This window comes from Gorilla gorilla, chromosome 16 (genome assembly GCF_029281585.2).
Source record: "Gorilla gorilla gorilla isolate KB3781 chromosome 16, NHGRI_mGorGor1-v2.1_pri, whole genome shotgun sequence".
Taxonomy (NCBI): domain Eukaryota; kingdom Metazoa; phylum Chordata; class Mammalia; order Primates; family Hominidae; genus Gorilla; species Gorilla gorilla.
Genome location: NC_073240.2, coordinates 73,540,514 through 73,566,081, shown reverse-complemented (window position 1 = coordinate 73,566,081; position 25,568 = coordinate 73,540,514). Strand labels below are relative to the sequence as shown.

At 39.1% G+C, this 25,568-nt stretch overlaps 1 protein-coding gene across 6 annotated transcripts in view; it reads right to left on the bottom strand.

Annotated features, from left to right (window-relative positions):
* Positions 1–25,568, bottom strand: part of BBS4 (Bardet-Biedl syndrome 4) — a 52,013-nt gene that overhangs the window by 23,544 nt on the left and 2,901 nt on the right. For 4 of the 6 annotated variants that reach the window (XM_004056450.5, XM_055363707.2, XM_004056451.5 and 1 more), the window contains exons 2-4: positions 19,408–19,459; positions 5,159–5,238; positions 2,582–2,645 (exon numbers count right to left, since the gene is read on the bottom strand). In XM_004056450.5, the coding sequence (XP_004056498.3) occupies positions 2,582–2,645; positions 5,159–5,238; positions 19,408–19,459 (196 nt within the window). Of the gene's footprint in view, positions 1–2,581; positions 2,646–5,158; positions 5,239–10,466; positions 10,525–19,407; positions 19,460–25,568 lie in introns of those variants that run through there. The other 2 variants (XM_019011173.4, XM_019011174.4) reach the window with 2 other exon arrangements.

Here is a 25,568-nt window from a genome sequence, read left to right as displayed (position 1 = left end):
TCAATACCTCAAATTCAACATGGAGATTCTGGCAAAGGATACAGTAACATTTAAGACTTCAGTTGTCAGTGTAACAACCAATTAGAACCAGAGGTTTTTCCTAGGCCTATGTTTTCAGAAGAATTTATCAGGCACTGAAAGTCTGATACTTGTGACATTGGGAATAAGAGCATTTTTTGCCATGATGTCCTAAATTTGTCAATATCTTAACAATTATGTCAGAAAATTATATGTTAATCTGAAGACTACAAATGCAATGAATGGTAAACAAAACCATTCATTTACACCCAAGAGTCAAAAAGAAAGTTCCTGGAAAAACTAAGAATGCTACTTATGCCACTAAAGAGGAAAATTTAAGTCAGTTGGCCAGGTGCAGTGGTTCATGCCTGTAATCCCAGCACTTTGGGAGGCCGAGGCAGGTGGATCACCTGAGGTCAGGAGTTCGAGACCAGCCTGGCCAACATGGCAAAACCTCATCTCTACTAAAAATACAAAAACTAGCTGGACATGATGGCATGTGCCTGTAATCCCAGCTAATAGGGGGGCTGAGGCAGGAGGATCGCTTGAACCTGGAAGGCAGAGGTTGCAGTGAGCTGGGATCGCGCCACTGCACTCCAGCCTGGGCAACACAGCAAGACTCCGTCTCAAAAAAAAAAAAAAAAAAAAGTAAGTGAGTGGTCCTTATCGGTTTCTAATGAGCTGAATTTATGCTCTGCTTTATCTTGTTTATTTCTAGGCTTCTTCCCCTCATCCAGATTCACCTTACAGAAATCCTCAAGCTCTTCTTCATCTCTTTTAGCTTGATTACAAGCAATCCTTCCAAAAGCATCTTTTGGCCCTGAAATCACTGTATTAGGCAGGAATCCTAAGCATCCATTCCAAAAAACACTAGCCAGAAACTAAAAAATGGGTAATCATAGCAATTTTTTAACATTACTAGTCATTTCTGAAGTCAAATCCAACACAGTAATTATATTCAGATTCCATAAAAAGATTAATACTGAATAAAACCTTTCTGGAACATTTAAACTCATGCACCTGTAATGACATTTTGGTCGACAGCTGTATAAATGATGATGATCACTTAAGATTATAATGAAGAGGAAAAATTCTTATCGCCCAGTGACGTCATAGCAATCAAAACAGTGCAATGCATTACTTACCTATCTGTAGTGATGCTGGTATAAACAAACCTACTGTGCTGCCAGTCACATAGAAGTACACCATATACAATTACATATATATAGAACTTAATACTTGATAATAAATGACTATATTACTGGTTTATGTATTTACTACGCTATACATTTTAATCTTTATTTTAGAGTGTACTCCTTCCACTTACTAAAAAAAAGAATAACTGCCTCAGGCAGATCCTTCAGGAGGTATTCCAGAAGGTATTCCTATTGTTATAGGAGATGACAGCTCCATGTATGTTATTGCCACTGAAGACCTTCCATAAGGAGGTGGAAGACAGTGATATTTATAATCTTGACTCAGTGTAGGCCTAGACCAGTGCGTGCGTGTGTGTGTGTGTGTGTGTGTCACAAAGACCTTAGATGGGTCACAAAGCTCTGAATGCCAAAAAAGACAGCAAGGACACATTCCGCATGTTAGTACTACCACTGTAGTAGTGTGTGTTTCTTAGTTTTTAACAAAAAAAGTTTAAAAGTAAAAAAATAAAAAGTTTTAAGAATAGCATAAAGGGCCGGGTGTCATAGCTCATGCCTATAATCCCAGCACTTTGAGAGGCTGAGGCAGGAGAACTGCTTGAGCCCAGGAGTTCAAGACCAGCCTGGGCAACAAAGTGAGGCTCTGTCTCTCTACCAAAAAAAAAAGAAAGAAAAAGAAAAAAGCTTATAGAATAAGGACCTAAAGAAACTATTTTTGTACAAATGTACAATGTTGTTGTGTGTTTTAAGTATTACCCCAAAAGAGCCAAAAAGTTTTAAAGTTTATAAAGTAAAAAGTTACAGTAAGCTAAAGTTAATTTATCATCGTAGAAAAAATATTTTTAAATAAATTTAGTGTAGGCTAAGTGTACAGTGTTTATAAAGTCTACATTAGTATACAACATAAAGTCTACATTAGTATACAATAATGTCCTAGACCTTCACATTCACTCACCACTAACTCACCCAGAGCAACTTCCAGTCCATCCATGGTAAGTACTCTATACAGGTATACTATTTTTTATCTTTTATACCATATTTTTACAGTACCTTTTCTATGTTTAGATACACTTACCACACTGTTTTACAACTGCCTACAGTATTCGGTATAACACCTGCTCATACAGGTTTGTAGTCTGGGAGCAACAGACTATATCATGTGTATAGTACACTATATCTATGCCTAAGTGTATAGTACACTATATCATCCATCTATGTTTGTGTAAGTACACTCCATGTAATGTTCACACAATGACAAAATTGCCTAACAACACATTTCTTAGAACATACCTCCATCGTTAAGTGGTGCATGACTGTACTTGAACTTGTTTCTTCAATTGCCTGCTCTTTTTCAAGAACCTAGGAAAAGTGTATTTCTCTAGCAAGAAGACAAGAAGTATGTGTCTTACCTTGGACATAGATAGCATATTCACACAATCCCTGAGTCTCCTGAAGCTGTTCTTTGATAACAGCCTGAAAGAGGGAGAAAAATGCTTCTGAGCAGTGGTTAAGTTTCTTCAGGTGTCTTTAAGAAAAAGTGGACATGGACAGGCCAGGTGCGGTGGCTCATGCTTGTAATCCCAAAACTTTGGGAGACCAAGGCAGGCAGATTATGAGGTCAGGAGTTCAAGATCAGCCTAACCAATATGGTAAAACCCCATCTCTACTAAAAATACAAAAATTAGCCGGGCAGTAGTGGTGCATGCCTGTAATCCCAGCTACTCAGGAGGCTGAGGAAGGAGAATCGCTTGAACCCAGGAGGCGGAGGTTGCAGTGAGCCAAGATAGCGCCACTGCACTCCAGCCTGGGCAACAGAGTGAGACTCTGTCTGAAAAAAAAAAAAAAAAAAAAAACAAATAGTAATGAAAAAGCAGACGTGGACAAGAATCATATGTAAAAAAACCTAGAGTATTAATAATGCCTAGTAAAGTACTAGTTCATTCAGTTTCTTAAAATTTCAACTCCCTTGTTATGATTACTTCTTCTAGAACAGGGATTTGCAAACTACAGGGCTTACAGGCCCTGTATATTTTTGTACAGCTCTCAAGCTAACAGTGGTTTTTATATTTCTAAAGGGTTATAAAAAATAAGATAACAAACATGATGTAGAGACTGTATGTGGCCTACAAACCCTAAAATATTGTTGGCCCATTACAGAAAAAGTTTGCCAACCCCTGTCTAAAATCTAACTAGGCAAGCTAAGAAAAGTGTGAAAAGATTTCCAAGTATTATCACAGATGAAAAAGAAAGAGAACCTTTCAAGCTTCATACTGGTGGCCAGGCGCGGTGGCTCACGCATGTAATCCCAGCACTTTGGGTGGCCGAAGCGGGCAGATCACCTGAGGTCGGGAGTTTGAGACCAGTCTGACCAACATGGAAAAACCCCATCTCTACTAAAAACACAAAAAATCAGCCAGGCGTGGTGGCACATGCCTGTAATCCCAGCTACTCAGGAGGCTGAGGCAGGACAATCGCTTGAACCCAGGAGGCGGAGGTTGTGGTGAGCCAAGGTCATGCCATTGCACTCCACCCTTGGCGACAAGAGCAAAACTCCATCTCAAAAAAAAAAAAAAAAAAAAAAAAAAAAAAAAAAGATTCATACTGGTATCTGCCTTCGGATCAGTGGTGTCAAAAAAAACTGGTATGGGCCGGGTGCAGTGGCTCACGCCTGTAATCCCAGCACTTTGGGAGGCTGAGGCAGGTGGATTACAAGGTCAGCAGTTTGAGACCAGCCTGACCAACATGGTGAAACTCCATCTCTACTAAAAATACAAAAAAAAAAAAAAATTAGTTGGGCGTGGTGGCGGGCACCTGTAATCCCAGCGACTTGGGAGGCTGAGGCAGGAGAATCACTTGAAACTGGAAAGCGGGGGTTGCAGTGAGCCAAGATTGCGCCACTGCACTCTAGCCTGGACAATAAGAGCAAAACTCTATTTACTGGGCAATAAGAGCAAAACTCTATTTTAAAAAAAAAAAAAAATGGTATGAATCTTTGTCATACCAGTATGAATTAGTTCTGTGCATTGCCATAGGTATAAATGCCATGGGTATAAATTAAAAACCTTAGATGGGTCACAAAGCTCTGGATACCAAAAAAGATGACACCAAGGATACATTCTGCATGTTAGTACTACCACTGTCTGCCTGCAAGTTTGTAACACATATGGTATGTCACCAAAGATACAGAGAAAGGGAAATACAAATGGTTTTTAAATATACACATGATGATCAACCTTGCAGTAAGAGAGAAATTAAAAAATAAAACTCAGGGCTGGGCACGGTGGCTCACGCCTGTAATCCCAGCACTTGGGAGGCCAAGGCGGGCAGCACAAGGTCAGGAGTTCGAGACCAGCCTGGCCAATATGGTGAAACCCCATCTCTACTAAAAATACAAAAAATTAGCTGGGCATGGTGACACTCATCTGTAGTCCCAGCTACTGGGGAGGCTGAGGCAGAAGAATTGCTTGAACCTGGGAGGCAAATGCTGCAATGAGCCAAGATCATGCCACTGCACTCCAGCCTAGGTGACAGTGAGACTCCATCTCAAAAAAAAAAAAAAAAAAGAACTCGACAAAATACCATTTTTCATCTATCCAAAGATAAAAAAGTTAGTATGCTGAGTTGAACATCTGCCTCCACCAGAAGACCAACATGTCCAAGAGAGTTGTTTGCTCTTGACATGAGAAGACACATGGAACACACCTAAACCTGACCCACAGCCTGCAGTCAAACCCAGCGAACCCATAGCTGATCTGAAAGCCCATGAGCAATTAATAAATATTTGTTTGTTGGGGTCCACTGAAATATTGAGGTTGTATGTTAAACATCACTACCATAGCAAAAGATAACCAGTGTATGAAGTATGGGGAAGAAGGAATTCATGTTTTATCACTGAGATATAAACTGCCACACTCTGTTTAGCAGGCACTGTTAGTTGCCTACCCAACATCCCGCCTCTCATTTTTATTATTATGGCAATTTCTTACCTTGCAGGCTTCATAATCTTTCCGGATATAATGAAGATGAATCAACCAGTTCTGCTTCTCCAAAATAGGAAACTCTGGAGCTAGGTAGCATATTTTGACAAAACAAACAACACAGTCATTAGATTTTCTCCTTTAGCACTGTCCTCATGTCTAAACTAACCATAAACATACTGCAATATCACATTAAAATTTTGATGCTACTGACTACAAGAATATATTATAGTGCATCAAAAATTTATAGACTATTAAACTAAGATACTTGTTCTACTACTACATGTTGAATACATATCTTGAGTTTTTGAAGCTTGTAATATCAGTTTCTCATCAAATAATGACTGGGACTGAAAAACATAAAATCATCCTTTGTCTCTTCTCAATCTCTCCTTCCCTGGTTATAGAAGGTGAACAGAAAGACTTTCTAAAGGAGATTGCAGGAATGTCACTAAGGAAATATATCAGGGGAACCTGCCCCCCCAATATTGCAACGTAGGTTCTTTCTATTTTCCACAAGTGTCGGCCGGCTGAGAAATAAGAGTACAAAGAGAGGAATTTCACAGCTGGGCCTCACATATATATCGGTAGGACCGTGATGCCCACCTGAGCTGCAAAATAAGCAAGTGTTTATTAAGGATTTCAAAAGGGGAGGGGGCCTAAGAACAGTGAGTAGGTCACAAAGATCACATGCCTCAAAGGGCAAAAAGGAGAATAAAGATCACATGCTTCTGAGGAAACAGGACAAGGGCAAAATCAGAAACTCCTGATAAGGGTCCAACAAAGATCACAAGGCAAAAGCAAAATTACTGATAAGAGTCTATGTTCAGCGGTGCACAAACTGTCTTGATAAACATCTTAAACAACAGAAAACAGGGTTTGAGAGCAGAGAACTGATCTGACCTCAAATTTACCAGGGTGGGGTTTTTTCCCCACCCTAATAAGCCTGAGGGTACTGCAGGAGACCAGGGTGTATTTCAGTCCTTATGTCAACAGCATAAGACAGACACGCCCTATAGACCTCCCCCCCAGGAATGCATTCCTTCTCCAGAGTATTATTAAAATTCCTTGCCAGGAAAAGAATTTAGCGATATCTTCCCTACTTGCATGTCCGTTTATAGGCTCTCTGCAAAGAAGAAAAATATGGCTCTATTTTGCCCAACCCCACAGGCAGTCAGACCTTATGGTTGTCTTCCCTTGTTCCCTAAAATCGCTGTTACTCTGTTCAAGGTGCACTGATTTCATATTGTTCAAACACACATTTTACAATCAATTTGTACAGTTAACACAATTATAGTGGCCCTGAGGTGAGGTACATCCTCAGCTTATGAAGATAACAGGATTAAGAGATTAAAGTAAGACAGGTGTAAGAAATTATAAGAATATTATTTGGGAACTGATAAGCGTCCATGAAATCATCACAATTTACGTTCCTCTGCCACAGCTCCAGCCGGTCCCTCCGTTTGGGGCCCCTGACTTCCCGCAACAGAAATATACATATGAGTTAATATCACTTCTGGCCAGGTGCAGTGGCTCACGCCTGTAATCCCAGCACTTTGGGAGGCCAAGGCGGGCAGATCACGAGGTCAGGAGATCGAGACCATCCTAGCAAACATGGTGAAACCCTGTCTCTACTAAAAATACAAAAAATTAGCTGGGCGTGGTAGCCCGCACCTGTAGTCCCAGCTACTTGGGAGGCTGAGGCAGGAGCATCACTTGAACCTGGGAGAAGGAGGTTACAGTGAGCCGAGATCGCGCCACTGCACTCCAGCCTGGTGAAAGAGTGAGACTCCGTCTCAAAAAAAAAAAAAAAAAAAATCACATCTGATGATCAGAGTACCACAAATATTTTAAATAGTTAAACACAATCTTTAGAAATAGCTCAAATGAGAACATTATGCTGTTGCCCAGAAATGAGAAGTCAACGATGAAAAAATCTAGTTGAGTCATTGAAAATGGCTCACAATACAGAAACCATAAAATGAGTTACCTGGCCACTGAAATCAGAAGTTTAAAATATGGTCAAATTCATTAAGAAATTACTTTTCTGTGGTAACAAGGAGTAGAAAGATCCAAATTAACCTAAGAATAGTGAAGATCTCAAGGAGGGAAGAGGGAAGAACAGAATTATGAAAAGACAGAAAGGAGACTTCAACTCTTTAATGCTTATTTCTCAAAAAAATAAAAAGCTTTAAAGTAAACATGACTAAATGTTTTTTTTATTAAGCCTAGCCAGTGAGTACATGTGTGTTTATATTATTTTTTGGGAATTTTAATATGTTGGAGACAGTCCTTTTTAAAAATGGAAAAGAGGCCAGATGTGGTGGCTCATGCCTATAATCCCAGCACTTTGGGAGACCGAGGAGGGCAGATCATTTGAGTCCAGGAGTTTGAGGTCAGCCTGGACAACATGGTGAAACCCCATCTCTACAAAAAAATACAAAAGTTAGCAGGGTGTGGTGGCGCATGCCTGACATCCCAGCTACTAGGGAGGCTTAGGCACCAGAATCACTTGAACCTGGTGCGGGGAGGTTGCAGTGAGCCGAGATCATGACACTGTACTCCAGCCTGGGCCAAAGAGCAAGATTCTGTCTCCAAAAAAAAAAAAAAGAAAGAAAAAAGGAAAAGAAAGGGAAGAGCATGGGGAAGAGAGGAAAATGACTGTAATCCATTTCTTGATGTTCTGCAACCTAAGGAGAAACAACCTAAAGAAAACCAAAAAACTTCTATGTCCATAATATGACAGGAAGAAAAAAAAAGCTTACTGTGACTCAGAGTTAATGTTGCCTGAACACAAAAATTAAAAGGTACAACCAGACACACTGGCTCACAACTGTAATCCCAGCGCTTTGGGAGGCTGAGGCAGGAGGATCGGTTGAGCCCAGAAATTTGATACCAGCCTGGGCAATACAGCAGGACCCTCATTTCAACAAAAAATTTAATTTTTTTTAAAAAATAAAAAAGAAGTAATGCTGCTCGTTGCTATCCAAGAATAGGGATTATCAATGGAATCTGTAAGAAGAAATTATAACAGAAAGTATGGATATGACTTTACATGCCAGGAACAAGAAAAAAAGTAAAATTTTAAGCAACTGACTCTTCATTTTCTGACTAACACATTTTCTTAGTAGAACCACCCTTCTAGTCGTCGGGGCTGATCTGAAATTCTTCTAAGACTTGTGTTTCCTTTCTTTTCTTCCCCTAGGCCTCACCAATGACCAGACCTTAGCCATTCACATTCTACTTAACCACTTCCAGAATCAAATCTCCTTTGAAAAAGCCACACGAGTCACCAAGCTTAAAGACATGTGAGTGTGTTAACTGCATAAAGTGCACCGTCATAAATAGTTCCAGGGTCCGGGGGCGGTGACTCACGCCTGTAATCCTAGCATTTTGGGAGGTCCACGCAGGTGGATCATGAGGTCAGGAGATCGAAACAATCCTGGCTAACACAATGAAACCAAGTCTCTACTAAAAATACAAAAAATTAGCCGGGAGTGGTGGCGGGCACCTATAATCCCAGCTACTCGGGAGGCTGAGGCAGAAGAATCGCTTGAACCCAGGAGGCAGGGGTTGCAGTGAGCCAAGATCACACCACTGCACTCCAGCCTGGGCGACAGAGCGAGACTCCATCTCAAAAATAAGTAAATAAATAAATAGTTCTGGGACAAGTAGCTTACTAAGTAATCTTGGACCAAGTCTCAACTGCATGACCCAGTCCTCTGTCACCTATCTACTAAAGGGAAAGAGTAAAAGAGAATGAGGCACTGAACCCTTTTGAGTTTATACTAAGTATTACAAACCTTAGATACTTAGTATAATATCACTAAGTAGTCTAAAAGAAAATTTATAAAATGTTAATTTTCAAGTCTTAGCTGTTATTAAAATCTCACAATAAAAGACAATCAGGGCTAGCTATAGTGGTTTACGCCTGTAACCCCAGCACTTTGGGAGGCCCAGGTGGACGGATCACTTGAGTCCAGCAGTTCAAGGCCAGCCTGGACAAACCCCACCTCTACAAAAAATACAAAAAAATTAGCCAGGAGTGGAGGCACAAGCCTGTAGTCCCAGCTACTCAGGAGGCTGAGTTAGGAGGATTGCTTGAGCCTGGGAGGCAGAGGTTGCAATGAACCATGATTGTGCACTGCACTCCAACCTGGGTGACAGAGTGAGACCCAGTCTCAAAAAAAAAAAAAAAAAAAAAGGACAAGCCACGTTTTGTGTTTCTTGAGTGAAAGCTGGAGAAAAAAGTGTTCAATTTGTAAGGTAGCTCAAGAACCCAAACGCTCATTAAATGGAACTCTAGGGATTAGAAAAAGGAAAATCCACCAAATCCAGTGCTGAAGGCCATTTCACACTCTTGGAGATGTAGCTGTCCGAAAGCTAATTTTCGTTCCATCAAATATTTTAGAGAACATTTCAGTGTACACAACTGTCCTATTACCAAATGTGTGACCTGGGAAATTTATAGTTTCCTCATCTGTAAAACCAAGACTCATTCATTCAACCAATATTCGCTGGGTACCTACCATGTTCCAGGCACTGTTCTAGGCACTGGGAATACAGCAGTGAACAAAACTGACTCCCTGATTTCATGGAGCTTATAATTGAGGGCAGGGGCTACTACCACACAGGACAGATAATAAAGTATGTTACACTTATGAGTGATATTTTTCTATGGAGAAAAATAAAGCAGGAAAGAGAAACAGTGCCGGGTGGGGGGTTTTACTTTTAAATAGAAGGGTCAGGAAATAAAATACTCATTCTCATAAAGTTGTGAGTATCGAATTACCTAATATATAAAGAGGTTCAAATAGTGCCTGGTACATAGTAGGCCTTAAAGAAATGTTACCTATTATTGTTGCTGTGTTTTTGCATTTTGTTTTGGTTTTGGTTTTTTTTTTTTTTTTTTTTTTTTTGAGATGGAGTCGAGTTCTGTCATAAAGGCCGGAGTGCAGTGGCGCGATCTTAGCTCACTGCAATCTCCACCTCCCAGATTCAAATGATTCTTATGACTCAGCCTACTGAGTAGCTGGGATTACAGGCACATGCCACTATGCTCAGCTAATTTTTGCATTTTTAGTAGAAATGGTGTTTTGCCATGTCCGCCAGGCTGGTCTTGAACTCCTGACCTCAAGTGATCCACCTGCCTCAGTCTCCCAAAGTGCTGGGATTACAGGTGTGGGCCACTGTGCTGGGCCTGTTGCTGTTATTTTTATTACCATTATTATCTACTTATCATCAAAGATGAAGGAATTCTGGATACCTCAGAAATCCCTAGAATCTATGAATCCTGAATTTACAATTAGAATTTTACCTGTAAATATATAAGTTGAATTTCTGGTATTCCAAATCATTGCTCACTCCAACTCCTCCTAAAAATGGAGATACTGGTTCTTATATGCTTTCACAGGTATTATGAGAATTACTAGTTGAAAGATCCTCCACAAAACATAAGCATGTAAATGCAGAGTAGAGTCTCCCCTATTTTGCAATAAAGCACAGTGATCATCTCCAATGCTACATTTCAGGAGCCTATGTTACCACAGAGGTCAGGTAGCCAGCTGACGAGATGAAGACAAGGTAATGGCTTTTAGTAAGTTATAAAAAAGACCTCATTCATATCCCAGTTGCCACACTACCCCTCCACCATCACCAAGACAGTGGGGGCAGAAGGCTGGCAACCTAGCAACAATACTCCCTTGCCACTTCTCTTGCCCCATTCTACTCTTTTGTAACATCTCTTCCCCTTCTTTCTCCCTTTAAGGATGCATCTGACATATTTTAAACAATTCCAGAAGTGAATAAACATGACAACTCAAGAATTCTCCCCTGTAGTTTGCCCTAGGTGCTAAATTCTCTTAGAAGAATTTCAAATTCTGCTTAGGCTCAAAAATCAAACCTTTACATGACACTTTGATTAATGCTAGGGATAGTATGCTAGCTATATAAGTACTAAGCAGAAAATTATTATGGTTCAGATTTTTCGTTGAAAAATTTACTAAATAACTAAGGCTTTTGTAAATACATTGCAAGTAAAGCCTTTAAAAAAAAAACTCATCAAAGAAAGGATTTCTTCCAGGACTAGCAGACATGTAGCACATAAAAGTTTTCACATGCAGAATTTCAATCTTGATTCAATACCAGCCTTCTATGGGGCCTAGGGCAAGTTATTTCACTTCTCTGGGCCTCCATTTATCCCCCCTATAATTTTCACCCGAAAATCCAAAGAATCTGAAAATAGTCATTCAATAAATGTTAATTTCCTCATGCCAAACAGGAATTATAACACTTTTCTACCTCAATAGGATATTTGGGGTATCAAAAGAGATAACAAATCTTGAAAAGAATATAAATGTAAGACATTTTCATTACTATCATTTTGAGCCCTGTATCAGTCAAAGGCTAACAAAACACCACTTGAGGATTTGAAACACAAGGACTTTAATGCAGAGAACAGGCAGTGGAAGAAATGAGAGGCCCAACAGGGAATGGTGAGACAAATCAGAAGTCTGCATGAGCAAAAAACCACTACAACTCTGAGGCCTGAAGGTCGGGGAGGGAAGCCCTGTCTTCTCTTTCCTCTTGCCTTCTAATCTCCTGCCAGTTCCTCCACTTGCTAATCCAGCCAGAAACTGCTGACACGGAAGCCTGGGAAGAAAAGGAGGCTGCAAGAGTCAGCTCCTCACTATACCAAAAAGAGAAGAGAAGGCAAGGAATGGATCTGAGGGCGAACAGACCCAGGATCAAGAGAAACATCTACTCTGTTCAGGTACATAAATGATGATGAAGGAAGAGGAAGAGACTGGGCTGAATCAGTATTGACTCAAGAATACATGCTAGAAGCTGGCCTTTAATTTTTTAATTATATTGCTGCTATTCAGTTTGTTTGCTTCTCATTAGCTTGAAATGAGGAAGAAAAAAGTCATATAAAAGATTAGCTAATTATGGTTTTACCTTATAGCTTAGATTATTTTATTTCCTCAAAGCAAAATTTAACAATTATATCCTTCTTAAGGGTGTGTGTGCATGTATCTCAAAGTTTTTCTCTCTTATTATTCCACTGAATATTCACATAAGGCCAGTGAGTTATGCAATTCAGAGAACATTCTCACATTATAAAGGAGGAAATTAAGGCCCTAAAGGTTAAGTAAATTGTCCACATTCAACAAGTAGTTAATGGAAGAGGCAGGACTATAACCCAGGTCTCCAAGGTGACCCATTAAACCAAGTTTCTGCCCAATCATAAAGGATTTTCTAATATTACAATGTAAATGTTTGGGCTGTCAATTAGACATAACTGAGCAACGCAACATTAATGATTTTAAAGCGGCCAGGCACAGTGGCTCACGCCTGTAATCCCAGCACTTTGGGAGGCCGAGGCAGGCAGATCACGAGGTCAAGAGATTGAGACCATCCTGGCCAACATGGTGAAACCCCATCTCTATTAAAAATACAAAAAAAAAAAAAAAATTAGCTGGGCCTGGTGGCACACACCTGTAGTCCCAGCTACTTGGGAGGCTGAGGCAGGAGAATTGCTTGAACCCGGGAGGCAAAGGTTGTGGTGAGCGGAAATCGCACCACTGCACTCCAGCCTGGCGACAGAGCAAGACTCCGTCTCAAAAAAATAATAATGATTTTAAAGCTTTTCTATTATTTTTTTTTAAAACCAGTGCTTTTCATATATCAAAGTAGGAAGACTTTCAAATGATTTTTAAAAATAACTAGTTGGTTTTCTTAAAAATACATACTTACAGTAAAACAAAATTCAAAGGGCACATAGGATACTAAACAAAAGACCCATTCCATTCCTATCCCTTACCAGAGGTGAAGCATTTCTTGAGTATTTTCAAGGAATTTCTATGCAAATATAAGCATATGAGCAAGTGTGTGCGTGTGTTTGTACACCTTTATTTTACACATGGGGATTATATTAACCGCATTTTAAAAATTGCTTGCTAGTATTTACTGAGCCTAAATATATCCTTCCTGGTGACCCTGAAAATCCTAAGTATGTATGTGTACCAAAAAACATGTACAAGACTCTTCATGGTGGCATTATTCATAATACATCACAATAAAAATATCCCAAATGTTCATCAAGTATAAAATGAATAGACTTAGGTAGAGCCCCATAATGGAATATATATAACAAGGAAGAAAACAACCAACCACTACTACATGCAACAACATAAATGAATCTCACAAACATAATTCTGAGCAAAGAAGTTAGATATTAAAAAGTACACACTGCATGATTCCATTTACATTAAATTCAAAAGCAGGCAAAACTGATCTAGAAGATAGAAGTTAAATACAAGTTACTACCTTTGGGAGGGGTGGTTAATGACTGGTAGGGAATAAGGAGGCGGCCTGGAGGGCACTGATAATATTCTATACCTTAATCCAGATGGCGATTACATGGGTATGTTTACTTTGTAAAAATTCACTGCACAGTACAATTATGATTTATGTATGTACTTTTCTGTATATATATTTCAATAGAAAGATATCAAAAATTACTGATTGAGCCAAATTAGACATTTTCTAAAACCAAAAAATTAATTTCTACAATATTAATGCAGAAAAGGGAGGGGACACACAACTCAGTCTGGGGTAAAGATCAAGATTTCCTAGACAAGACAGAGAAGGCATTAATAACAAAAGAAAAATAATAGTAAATTGGCCTTCATCAAAATTAAAACTTTTGATCATCAAAAGATACCTTAATAAAATGAAAGTAGTAAAACACAGGCTGGGGGGAAATATTTACCACATATATAACAGACAAAGGACTTACATTCAGAATATATTAAGAAGTCTCACAAATCAATAATAAGGAAAAATGAAATTTAAAAATAGGCAAAAAACTTGAGCAGGCACTACACAAAAGATATGACCAATAAGTATATGAAAAGGTGTTCAACATCACTAGTCATTAGTGTAATGCAAATTAAAATCACAATAAAACACAATACACCCACCAGCAAGTCTAATATGAAAAAGACTGATAGTAACAAATGTTGGCAAGAATGTAGCCAAACAGAATCCTCACACGTTGCTGGCGGTAGGGTAAAATTGTACAACCACTTTGGAAAATACTTTGGCAGTTTATTATAAAGTTAAAACAAACAGTTCACATATGACCAAGCAATTCCACTCCCTAGGCACTTATTCAAGTGAAAACTTGCACACACATGCACACACAAAAAAAAAACCAGTAAATAAATGTTCAGGCCGGGTGCAGTGGCTCATGCCTGTAATCCCAGCACTATGGGAGGCTGAGGCGGGCGGATCATGAGGTAAGGAATTCAAGACCAGCCTGGCTAATATGGTGAAATCCCGTCTCTACTAAAAATACAAAAATTAGCCGGGCATGGTGGCACACACCTATAGTCCCAGCTACTCAGGAGGCTGAAGCTGAAGAATCGATTGAACCCGGGAGGCGGAGGTTACAGTGAGCTGAGATCGCACCACTGCACTCCAGCCTGGGCAATAAAGCGAGACTCCATCTCTAAACAAATAAATGTTCATAGAAACTTTCACAGTACTCAAAAACTGGAAACATTGCAAATACTCACTAACAGGAGAATGGACAAACGGTGGTATATTCATGCAACTGAATACTAAACAGCATTTTTTAAATAAAAGAACTACTGATACATATAACAACATGGATGAATCTCCAAAACAACATGTTGTATGAAAACTGCCAAAAGCTAAATAGTAGATACTGTATGGCTCCCTTTGTGTGAAGTTCAAGCACAACTTATAGGAAAGTTCAAAATCAATTTATACAGGCAGAAATCAGAATGGTGGTTGCATCTGGTGAAGTGAAGCAGAAGACTTACTGGAAAAAGGCATGAGGAAACTTTCTAAGTGATAAAAATGTTTAATTTGATCTGATGATTACAGGAATATAAATATGTACATGAGTATACATATCTGTCAAAATTCAAGTGTGTACTTCAGATTTAAAGATTTACTAGCATTGAAATTAGAAATAATAGGGAAAAATTAGATATATACTACCTTCCATTTAAATTAGAAATTAACATTGTTCCTCAAAAATCAAACAGAATTGGGCCAGGCACGGTGGCTCACACCTGTAATCCCAGAACTTTGGGAGGCTTTGGGGTGGATCATGAAGTCAGGAGCTCGATACCAGTCTGGCCAACATAGTGAAACCCCGTTTCTACTAAAAAGACAAAAAATTTGCCAGGCATGGTGGTGGGCACCTGTAATACCAGCTACATGGGAAGCTGAGGCAAGAGAATCACTTGAACCTGGGAGGCAGAGGTTGCAGTGGAAAAAAAAAAAAAAAATGCTTAGCTCATCAATTTAATCAGTGGAGCGGTGGAGCAAAAGCCAGATTACAATAGACAAATAGACTCAGAGGTGAGGATACCAAGACAAGTAAGATAAACTATTCTTTCAGAAAGCTAATCAATGAAAGTCATTCACTATCACAGTAGAAATAGTGAGATTTGGTAACTACTTATCAAAGACTGTGACAGTGGTTTCATGTAGACTTTAGGGTGAATTAGGTAACAACTAAATTACCTTGTAACTCTATAATTCTGTATACACAAGAACCAAAATTAGCAAAAGGAAAAGATTAATGAAGTGAAGAGCATGTACAGCATCTACAAAATCAAAATCACGTCTGAGAACCAAATATATACACAGTAATTAGTCTGTAGAATAAATTATTATATACAGTACAGGAAATGACATTTCTAGAATATCTACAAAATTCCTCGTTTCTACAACTTTTAAATTCTTTAAGAATTACTGACATATAAAGACTCTAAGGAAAACAACCCAAATGCCCATCAACAAACAGATAAACAAAATGTGATATATACATACACTAGAATATTATTCAGCCTTAAAAAGTAATGAAATTCTGACACATGCTACAACATCAATGAATCTTGAAAATGCTGAGTGGAATAAGCCAGACAGAAAAGGGCAAATATTGTATGATTCACCTTACATGAAAAACCTAGAATAGTCAAATTCATAGATACAGAAAATAGAATGGAGATTACCAGGATCTGGGGAGGCAAGGGGATGTGGAGATTTATTGTTTAATGGGTACAGTGTTTCTGTTTGGAATGATGAAACACTTCTAGAAATGGACAGTGGTGATGGCTGCACAACTTTGTAAATGTACTTAATGCCACTGACTTACACACTTAAAAATGGTAAATTTTATATATATTTTACAATAATAAATTATTCTATTAAACAATTAGTCTAAAACCAGATATCAAGCTGAGATCAGGTTTTTTACATAGTGAGTATGTTGTCTCAGGTTGTGGACAAAACTCATCCTCAGCTATGGCCACCCCAAAATGGGTAAAGTTTTCAATGAAGACTCCTTTAAGGAAGAAAATAGACTCAAGCAGTAAATCAGTTCGCTCACCTCAATGATGGGTAAGATCTTCAGCTGAAAGCCAGAAGAAAGTCACCTAAGGTTGCATCATGGGGCAAAAGGAAGAGGACTTCAGTAGCCTCATGTAGCATATTATTTTCTCAGAACCACCAAGTAGTTCTGATCAACAATTTCATTGCCTGTTCTTGAAAAAGTCCTGATATATTTGGACAAAAATACCAAACAGAAATCTATTTATCCCTTCCACCGTTGGCAGTCATCACCCTCAAAACTAAAGAGTCAAACTTTGAGAGAATATGGACCTCTCAAGCTGAGGAGGAAAGGGTGAGGGAGAGGCACAACATCCCTTCTCAGTCAAAATGCCTCCAATTGCTACTTGTTCAAATAACGTCTCTCAGCTTGCTAATCCAACTTCTGTGTGAATTCTTTATGCACTTACCAACTTTCTGCCTTCTATTTCCAAGTATTACACTACTTAACCAGAGCAGTGGTTCTCAAGTGGGAACAATTTTGCCCCAGAAGGAATAACTGGCAACATCTGGAGACACTTTTGGTTGTTACAATTAAGTGCTACTGTCATCCACCAGGTAGAAGCCAGGGATGTTGTTAACCATCCGACAATATACAGGACAACTCCAACAAAGATTTATCTTGCTCAAAATATCATTCATGCCAAAGCTGAAAAAACCTGAACTAGAGGTTTAAAAAAAAGTCTAAGGATTTCACAGGAAAATGTGACAGCTTTTTATTCAAAGTACTACTTTTTTAATTTGTTAAAGTCCCGTTAATACTTAAGGATGATAGTTCTTCTGTTTTCTTAATACTTCCCTATATTGGGCTGGATGCAGTGGCTCATGCCTGTAATCCCAGTACTTTGGGGGGCCAAAGCAGGTGGATCACTTGAGGTCAGGAGTTCAAGACCAGCCTCGCCAACGTGGTGAAACCCCATCTGTACTAAAAATAAAAAAATTAGCCAGGCATGGTGGTTCATGCCGATAATCCCAGCTACTTGGGAGGCTGAGACAGCAGAATCACTTGAACCCAGGAGGTGGAGGTTGCAGTGAGCCGAGACTGCACCACTGCACTCCAGCCTGGGTGACAGAGCAAGCCTCCGCCTCAAAAACAAACAAACCAACAAACATTATATGAGGTTTAAAAGCCACTGAAAAATTTACATAACCCAGGTGCAATAGCTCATGCCTGTAATGCCAGTACTTCAGGAGGCCGAAGATGGAGTATCACTTGAAGCCAGGAGTTCAAAACCAGCCTGGGCAACAGAGCCAGACCCCCATTTCTACAAAAAAAAAAATATAAAAATTAGCCAGGCATGGCGGCATGCACCTGTAGACCCAGCTACTGGGGAAAACCATTTGAACCCAGGAGTTTCAGGTTGCAGTGAGCTATAATCACACCACTGCACTCTAGCTTGGGTGACACAGCGAGACCCTCTCTCTCAAAATAATAATAATGTATGATTCCATTTATTTGGCATTCCAAGAAAGGCAAAACTAGGAAGAAAGAAACAGATTAATGGCTGCCAGCAACTGGGAATGGAAGAAGTGGTTTACTACAAAGTAAAGGTGACTTTTGGGGGAGTAATTAAACTTTTATAACTTGATTATGGTGCTACTAGTGGTTACATGGCTAGTTTCATTTGTCGAAACTCAGAATTTGTACTAAAAAAAGGGAATTTTACTCTACGAAAATTATATGTTGATACCATTCAAAGACTGGCCAAAGCAAAACTAAAATAGCTAAATAAATAACTAAAACTAAAATATTATCAGGCAAAGTAGACTTCAAACAAGGAATATTATCAGAAATTGAAGAGGAATATTACATAATGACAAACGGATCAATTTGCCAAGAAATCAGACAATCCTAAATGTATATGCATCCAACAACAGATCTTCAAAATACACAAATCAAAAATTGATAGAACTGAAAGTAGAAACAAATCCACAATTACATTTGCACACTTCAACACTCTTCTATCACCCTTCCAATCAGTAACTACATCAGTAAGAATATGAATATCTGTAATTGTAAGTATATACAGAACACTATCAACCAACTTGACCTAATTGACATTTACAGAATGCTACATCCTACAAGAGCAGAATACACATTCTTTCCAAGTGTACATGGGACATGCACCAACACAGGCCACATTGTGGGCCATAAAACAAACCATATAAAGAATGTTCTCTACCCACAATAGAATTAAACTAGAAACCAACAAAGCAAAAAGATACCTGGAACTTCACAGAGTGGTTTTTCCAGAAGCAGAAAATTAGTACACACTTACGTAATAATCAAACCCCATTTAAATAATTTCCAGGTCAAACCAACCTCCTAATATCTAATAACTCTATTAAATAAAAGCTAGATGTGACAGAACATTTAGACTATTACTTCTTTTCCCAACACTCATTTTGAAATAATATAGAATAGATAAAAGAATCAACAAGAGAGAGAAATCTGGCCAGGCGCGGCGGCTCACGCCTGTAATCCCAACACTTTGGGAGGCCAAGGTGGGCAGATCACCTGAGGTCAGGAGTTCGAGACCAGCCTGGCAAACACAGTGAAACCTCATCTCTACTAAAACACAAAAGTTAGCCAGGTGTGGTGGCGTGCACCTGTAATCCCAGCTACTCGAGAGGCTGAGGCAGGAGAATTGCTTGAGCCCCAGAGGCAAAGGTTGCAGTGAGCCGAGACTGTGCTACTGCACTCCAGCCTGGGTGACAGTGAGACTCTGCCTCCAAAAAAATAAATAAATAAATAAATAAATAAATAAATAAATAAAAGAGAAATCTGTCTGTGCAAACATACACATACAATGAAACTGCATACAGACCTTTTTTCTGCCGGGGTTTTTGAGACTCAGTAGATACAGGAAATTGAGTTCTCTGAAATGAAATAAGTAGTCTATATTGAAGCACCACAATACAAACTTGCTAACTTAAAGAAGCATCCAAATAACAAGAATAATCAGTAGCTCACCAATTATGCAATTAATCCATTAAATCCATATTGTGATAGAGTTATTTTAAATGTGGTTTAAAAAACAAACGTCAAGTCATACTTTTGCTATCCAAACTATTAACAACGTATAATGCATATTTATAATATTTACAATGTGCATTTTTAATGTATAATTATAGTATATAGTAAAATGTGCATAAGAAATATACTCAGTTCTTAAACACCTCATATGAGTATTATACTTGATGCCATACTTCTCAGCAGCCAAACCAAAAAAGTGATCACTGTTTGATAAAAGGAAGCTTATGAGATCATCTACACAGAAACTGTCTAGCACTCAATTCTAAAAGGGAGATAGTTATTTTCCACTATAACCTCATAGAAAACCATCAAATGAATTTTTCTTTTATCAACTTCCTATGACATACCACAATATAAGCAAAAATAATGGCTCAAATTTTTCCAGATGTAATGAGAAACACCAATCCTTAGTTTCTGGATACTCAACAAATCCTGACCAGGTTAAATGAAAATAAATACATACTTAGATACATCATAACGAACTGCACCAGAGACAAGAAGAAGCTCTTAAAAGCAGCCAAACAAGAAAACATATCACCAGATTACCAACAAAGAAAGGACAGTTATTTGGGAGGCCGAGGCGAGAGGATCACTTGAGGTCAGGAGTTCAAGACCAGCCTGGACAACATGGTGAAACCCCGTCTCTACTAAATATACAAAAATTATCTCGGCATGGTGGCACGTGCCTATAGTCCCAGCTACTTGGGAGGCTGAGGCAGGAGAATGGCTTGAACTTGGGAAGCAGAGGTTGCAATGAGCCGAGATCGTACCATCGCCCCCCGGCCTGGGCGACAGAGCAAGACTCCGTCTCAAAAAAAAAAAAAAAAAAAAAAAAAGGCCAGACGCCGTGCCTCATGCCTGTAATTGCAGCACTTTGGGAGGCCAAGGCAGATGGATCACCTGAGGTTAAGAGTTCAACACCAGCCTGGCCAACATGGTGAAACCCCATCTCTACTAAAAATACAAAAATTAGCTGGGTGTGGTGGCAGGCACCTGTAATCCCAGCTACTTGGGAGGCTGAGGCAGGAAAATCGCTTGAACCCAGGAGGCAGAGGTTGCAGTGGGCCAAGATCACACCACTGCACTCCAGCTTGGGCGATAAGAGCAAAACTCCATTTCAAAAAAAAAAAGAAGAAAAAGAAAAACAAAAAAGACTGACAGCTGGCTCTTCAACAACTAAAAATGGAAGACAATATCACAATAAGACATCATAAGAATAATTACTCCAGTGTCAGGTACTAAGTAAAATGAATGTTAATTTAGACCAGAGGTCAGCAAACTATGGCCCACAGGTCAAATCCATCCTGTTTATTTGGTCTACAAGCTACGAATGATTTTTACATTTTTAAATGGTTAAAAAAATTCAAAAAATAATATTTTAACACATGAAAATTGAGTCAAATTTCAGTGTCTATAAACAAAATTTTGTCGGAACATACCCACACTCATGTTTACATAATGTCTATGGTTGCTTTTGTCCTACAACAGCATTGCTGAGTAGTTGTCACAGAGACTCCATGGCCCACAAAGCCCACGATATTTACTATCTGGCCCTTTACAAAAAAAGGTTTGCCAACACCTGATCTAGATTCTCTCACCCATCAAAACTAATTTTCAACAACAAAGGCAAATTTTTAAAACTTTCAGAATTTGAGAGTTTTTAGATTCTCACCAAATAAACTTTTAATGAAAATATATTAGGAAAAAGAAAAATAATCCCAGAAAAAAGGAGTGGAATAAGCAAAGGAATTGGTAAAATAAGCAAGTATTCTAAGCATCTACTGACTGAATAAAACAAACAAAAAGCATAATTTGTGGTGTTTAATTAAAATACATTAAGAACTACAAAACTAAACAACAATGGCATACATTTGCAGATGGCAATAGATGGTAGTAAAGCATTTGATGGTCCCTGTATTAGCAACATTTAGGCCTGGACTTACAGTAAACATGTATTTTTTAATTTCTTTGGTACTCATTAAAGGAAGGCAAAGTATAACTTCCAAGGAATGAAATAAGAGGAGCAGAAAGGGAGGGGTAACAGATGGAAATTCAGTTTTTTTAAAAAAAAGAAAGGAGGTAGAAAAAAATGCAATTCTCCAGTTTAAGACAGATAGATCAGCCAGGTGTGGTGGCTCACAGCTATAATCCCAGCACTTTGGGAGGCTGAGGCAGGAGGATCACATGAGCCTAGAAATTTGAGACCAGCCTGGGCAAAACAGCGAGACTCTGCCTCTATAAAAAAACTTTAGAAATTAGCCAGGCATAGTGGCAGGTGCCCTTAGTCCTAGCTACTCAGAAGGCTGAGGTGGGAGGATCTCTTAAGCCCAGGAAGCCGAGTTGCAGCAAGCCATGATTGGACCACTGCACTCCAGCCTGAGGAACAGGCTCAAAACAAACAAACAGCCAGGTGTGGTGGCTCACACCTCTAATCCCAGCACTTCGGTAGGCTGAGGCAGGCCGATTGCTTGAGTTCAGGAATTTAAGACCAGCCTGGGCAACATGACGAAACCCCGCCTCTACAGAATATACAAAAATTAGCTAAGTGTGGCCTGCGCCTGTGGTCCCAGCTACTCGGGAGGCTGAGGTGGAAGGATCACTTGAGCCCAGGAGGCAGAGGTTGCAGTGAGCCAAGATCACGCCACTGCACTCCAGCCTGGGTGACAGAGCAAGACTCTGTCTCAAAAAAAAAAAAAAAATTGCAATGTAAATTATCACATTAAGACATAATTTCATATCCACCATGACTGGTGGCAGAAGCATAAATTGTTACAACCACCATATAGTTTCCTGTAAGTAATAAAGTTACTCCATTACCTAGCAATCTATTTCTAGGAATACCTTAGAAAAACTCTTAGATATTGCATCAGAAGACCTACATAATAATGCTCAGGGCTAGGACTAAAGTGAGGCATGTGAAGAACCTAGGGTATAAACCTTAAGAAGGTACTTACTCTTACTCCATAAAATGTGAACCCTAAGCACCTCACTTACCTTTCCTTAGTCTTGGCCCTATTTATAGCAGCTTTTCTTCTTTTTTTAATTGAGACGAAGTCTCACTCTGCCAAGCTGAAGTGCAGTGGCGCAATCTCGGCTCACTGCAACCTCCGCCTCCTGGGTTCAAGTGATTCTCCCGCCTCAGCCTCCCGAGTAGCAGAGACTACAGGCGCGCAGCACCGCATCCTGCTAATTTTTGTATTTTTAGTAGAGACGGGGTTTCACCATGTTGGCCAGGATGGTCTCGATCTCTTGACCTCATGATCCGCAGCCTCGGCCTCCCAAAGTGCTAGGATTACAGGCGTAAGCCACCGCACCCAGCAGCAGCATTGTTTTTAATAACTAAAAACCAGAAATAATCCCGATCTCCATCTAGTGGAATGGATAAGTTAATTGACATACTTTACTACAATAGGATACTATACAGTGTTGAAATAATGAATAAACTGAAGGTTAATAACAAATTTTAAAAACTAATATATTAAGGATATATATGAACATATATGGTAAAACTATAAAAAATACAAAATATTAATATAAAATTGAAGAAACACTACATCTGATGCGGAGGAAGGAAAATGCAGTAGGAGAGAGGCATTTAGGAGGTTTCAAAGTTATTAATGACCCATTTCCTAACCTGTGCAGTAGGAACACAAGTTTCCATTATATTATCCTTTAAAGCATACATACGACATTTTAACCACTCTTTTACAGGTAGGATGTATTTCACAACAACAAAAATTAATCCTCAAAATAAAAGAGAATACTTATGTATTCAAGGCCAATTGCTTGAGTTCAGGAGTTTAAGACCAGCCTGGGCAACATGGCGAAACCCTGCCTCTACAAAATATACAAAAATTAGCCAAGCGTGGCCTGCACCTGTGGTCCCAGCTACTCGGGAGGTTGAGGTGGAAGGATCACTCGAGCCCAAATGAGGGGCTCATTTGGTTAATGATCTTGATTTAAAAATTCACAAAAATTTATAGAGACATTTCACCAAAGAGATACGGGTGGAAAATAAACATATAAAAAATCTTCAATATCATTATTCATGAAGGAAATACAAATTAAAACCACCATACACCATCACTACCCATCCACTACAATAGCTAAATAAAAACAAACTGACAAACCAAGTGTTGACGGGGATGTGGAAAAATCACAACCCTCATGCATTGCTCATGGAAATGTTAACTCGTATATAGCCTGCAGAAAAGTTAGGCAGATTTGTTTCTGGTTTTTTAAACAAATACTTAAACAATATAACCCAGCAATTCCATTGACACAGGAACCCTTCTGGAGTGATGGACATCTTTTAAAAGCAGCCTCTGATGACAGCTGTGCAACTATATAAATTTACTAAAACTGATCAAACTATGTATTTAAATTGAGTAAATTTTATGGTATGTGTATTATACCTCAACAAAACTGTTTTTTAAATGTTAACTCAATTTTTTAAAATCTAACTAGAATTTCTTAACTTTGGGGAATATATTACTAAAGAATGTTAAAGACTCAAAAAGCACCTTCAAAGGTCAGCAACCCTTCTTTCTGCACAAAGTAGAATTATTTTTTTGATGAGTCTTTTACTCAAGACTTTCCAGAACATTTTGAGATGGAAAGGATTCTATTAGCCCACTCAATCTCATTCATAGGATTTATATAGAACAAATTATTTTATTCTGTTATTTCTTCATTTTTATATAGTTTTATGATCATTTATTCATCCAACAAATATTCATGGAGCACCTGATACATAGGCACTATATCTGAGCCAGATCAACTAGTGTACTAATTTCTGTTTTCTGCTCTTATCAGTTTAATCCTTCAATTTACAGGATGACATATTTATCCAAATACATCAAATAATGGGAATCAGGGCATTATAAAAAAAATTTATAGGCCGGGTACAGTGGCTCGCCTGTAATCCCAGCACTTTGGGAGGCTGAGGCGGGCAGATCACAAGTTCAGGAGACTGAAACCATCCTGGCTAACACGGTGAAACCCCGTCTCTACTAAAAATACAAAAAATTAGCTGGGCGTGGTGGCAGGCGCCTGTAGTCCCAGCTACTCCGGAGGCTGAGGCAGGAGAATGGCGTGAACCCGGGAGGCGGAGGTTGCAGAGAGCCGAGATCGCGCCACTGCGCTCCAGCCTGGACGACAGAGCAAGACTCCGTCTCAAAATAAATAAATAATAAAAAAAAAATAATAAGATTTATAAGCACAAATCATGAAAGCCAGAGCTAGTTGCTCATTCATTTTTTGTTTTTGTTTTTTTCAGACAAAGTCTCACTCTGCCCCTGCTGGAGTCCAGTGGCATGATCATGGCTCACTGGAGCCTCAACTTCCCCCAGGCTCAGATGATCCTCCCCAGTAGCTGGGAAGACAGGCGCGTGCCACCACGTCTGGCTAATTTTTGTGTTTTTTGTAGAAATGGGGCTCCAACATGTTGCCCAGACTGGTCTCGAACCTCTGGACTCAAGTTATCCTCTCACCTCAGTTTCCACAAGTCTGGTATTACAGGCATGAGCCACCAAGTACAGCCTGTTTGCTCATTTTTTAAGAATTCTAAACTATACTGAAAATACAAATATCAGTCCTCAGTTTTCCTTCTAAGGAACTGGTAGCAATCCGTAAGTAATTTTGGTAGCATATTAGAATTTCTGTGTCCCACACTGGGCTAGTTTTACTCAGTTTTGATGGGGTGTCTTCTGGCCTCAAGGCCTTGACTGTAGACTTCTTAGATTTTTAGCTACACATTTCTTCAAAAATTCTCTGTGAGTTTTGAGTCTTTTCCTTTTCTCTCCTCCATATCCATATATCCTTATCTACGGATCTATATGTTTTCCTTTGTGTTATGAAATTAAGATCACATAATATACCCCACTTCACATCTACCTTTTATTTAAATGCACACCATGGAAGTCCCTCCAAGTCAATTAGTCGTAACATTCT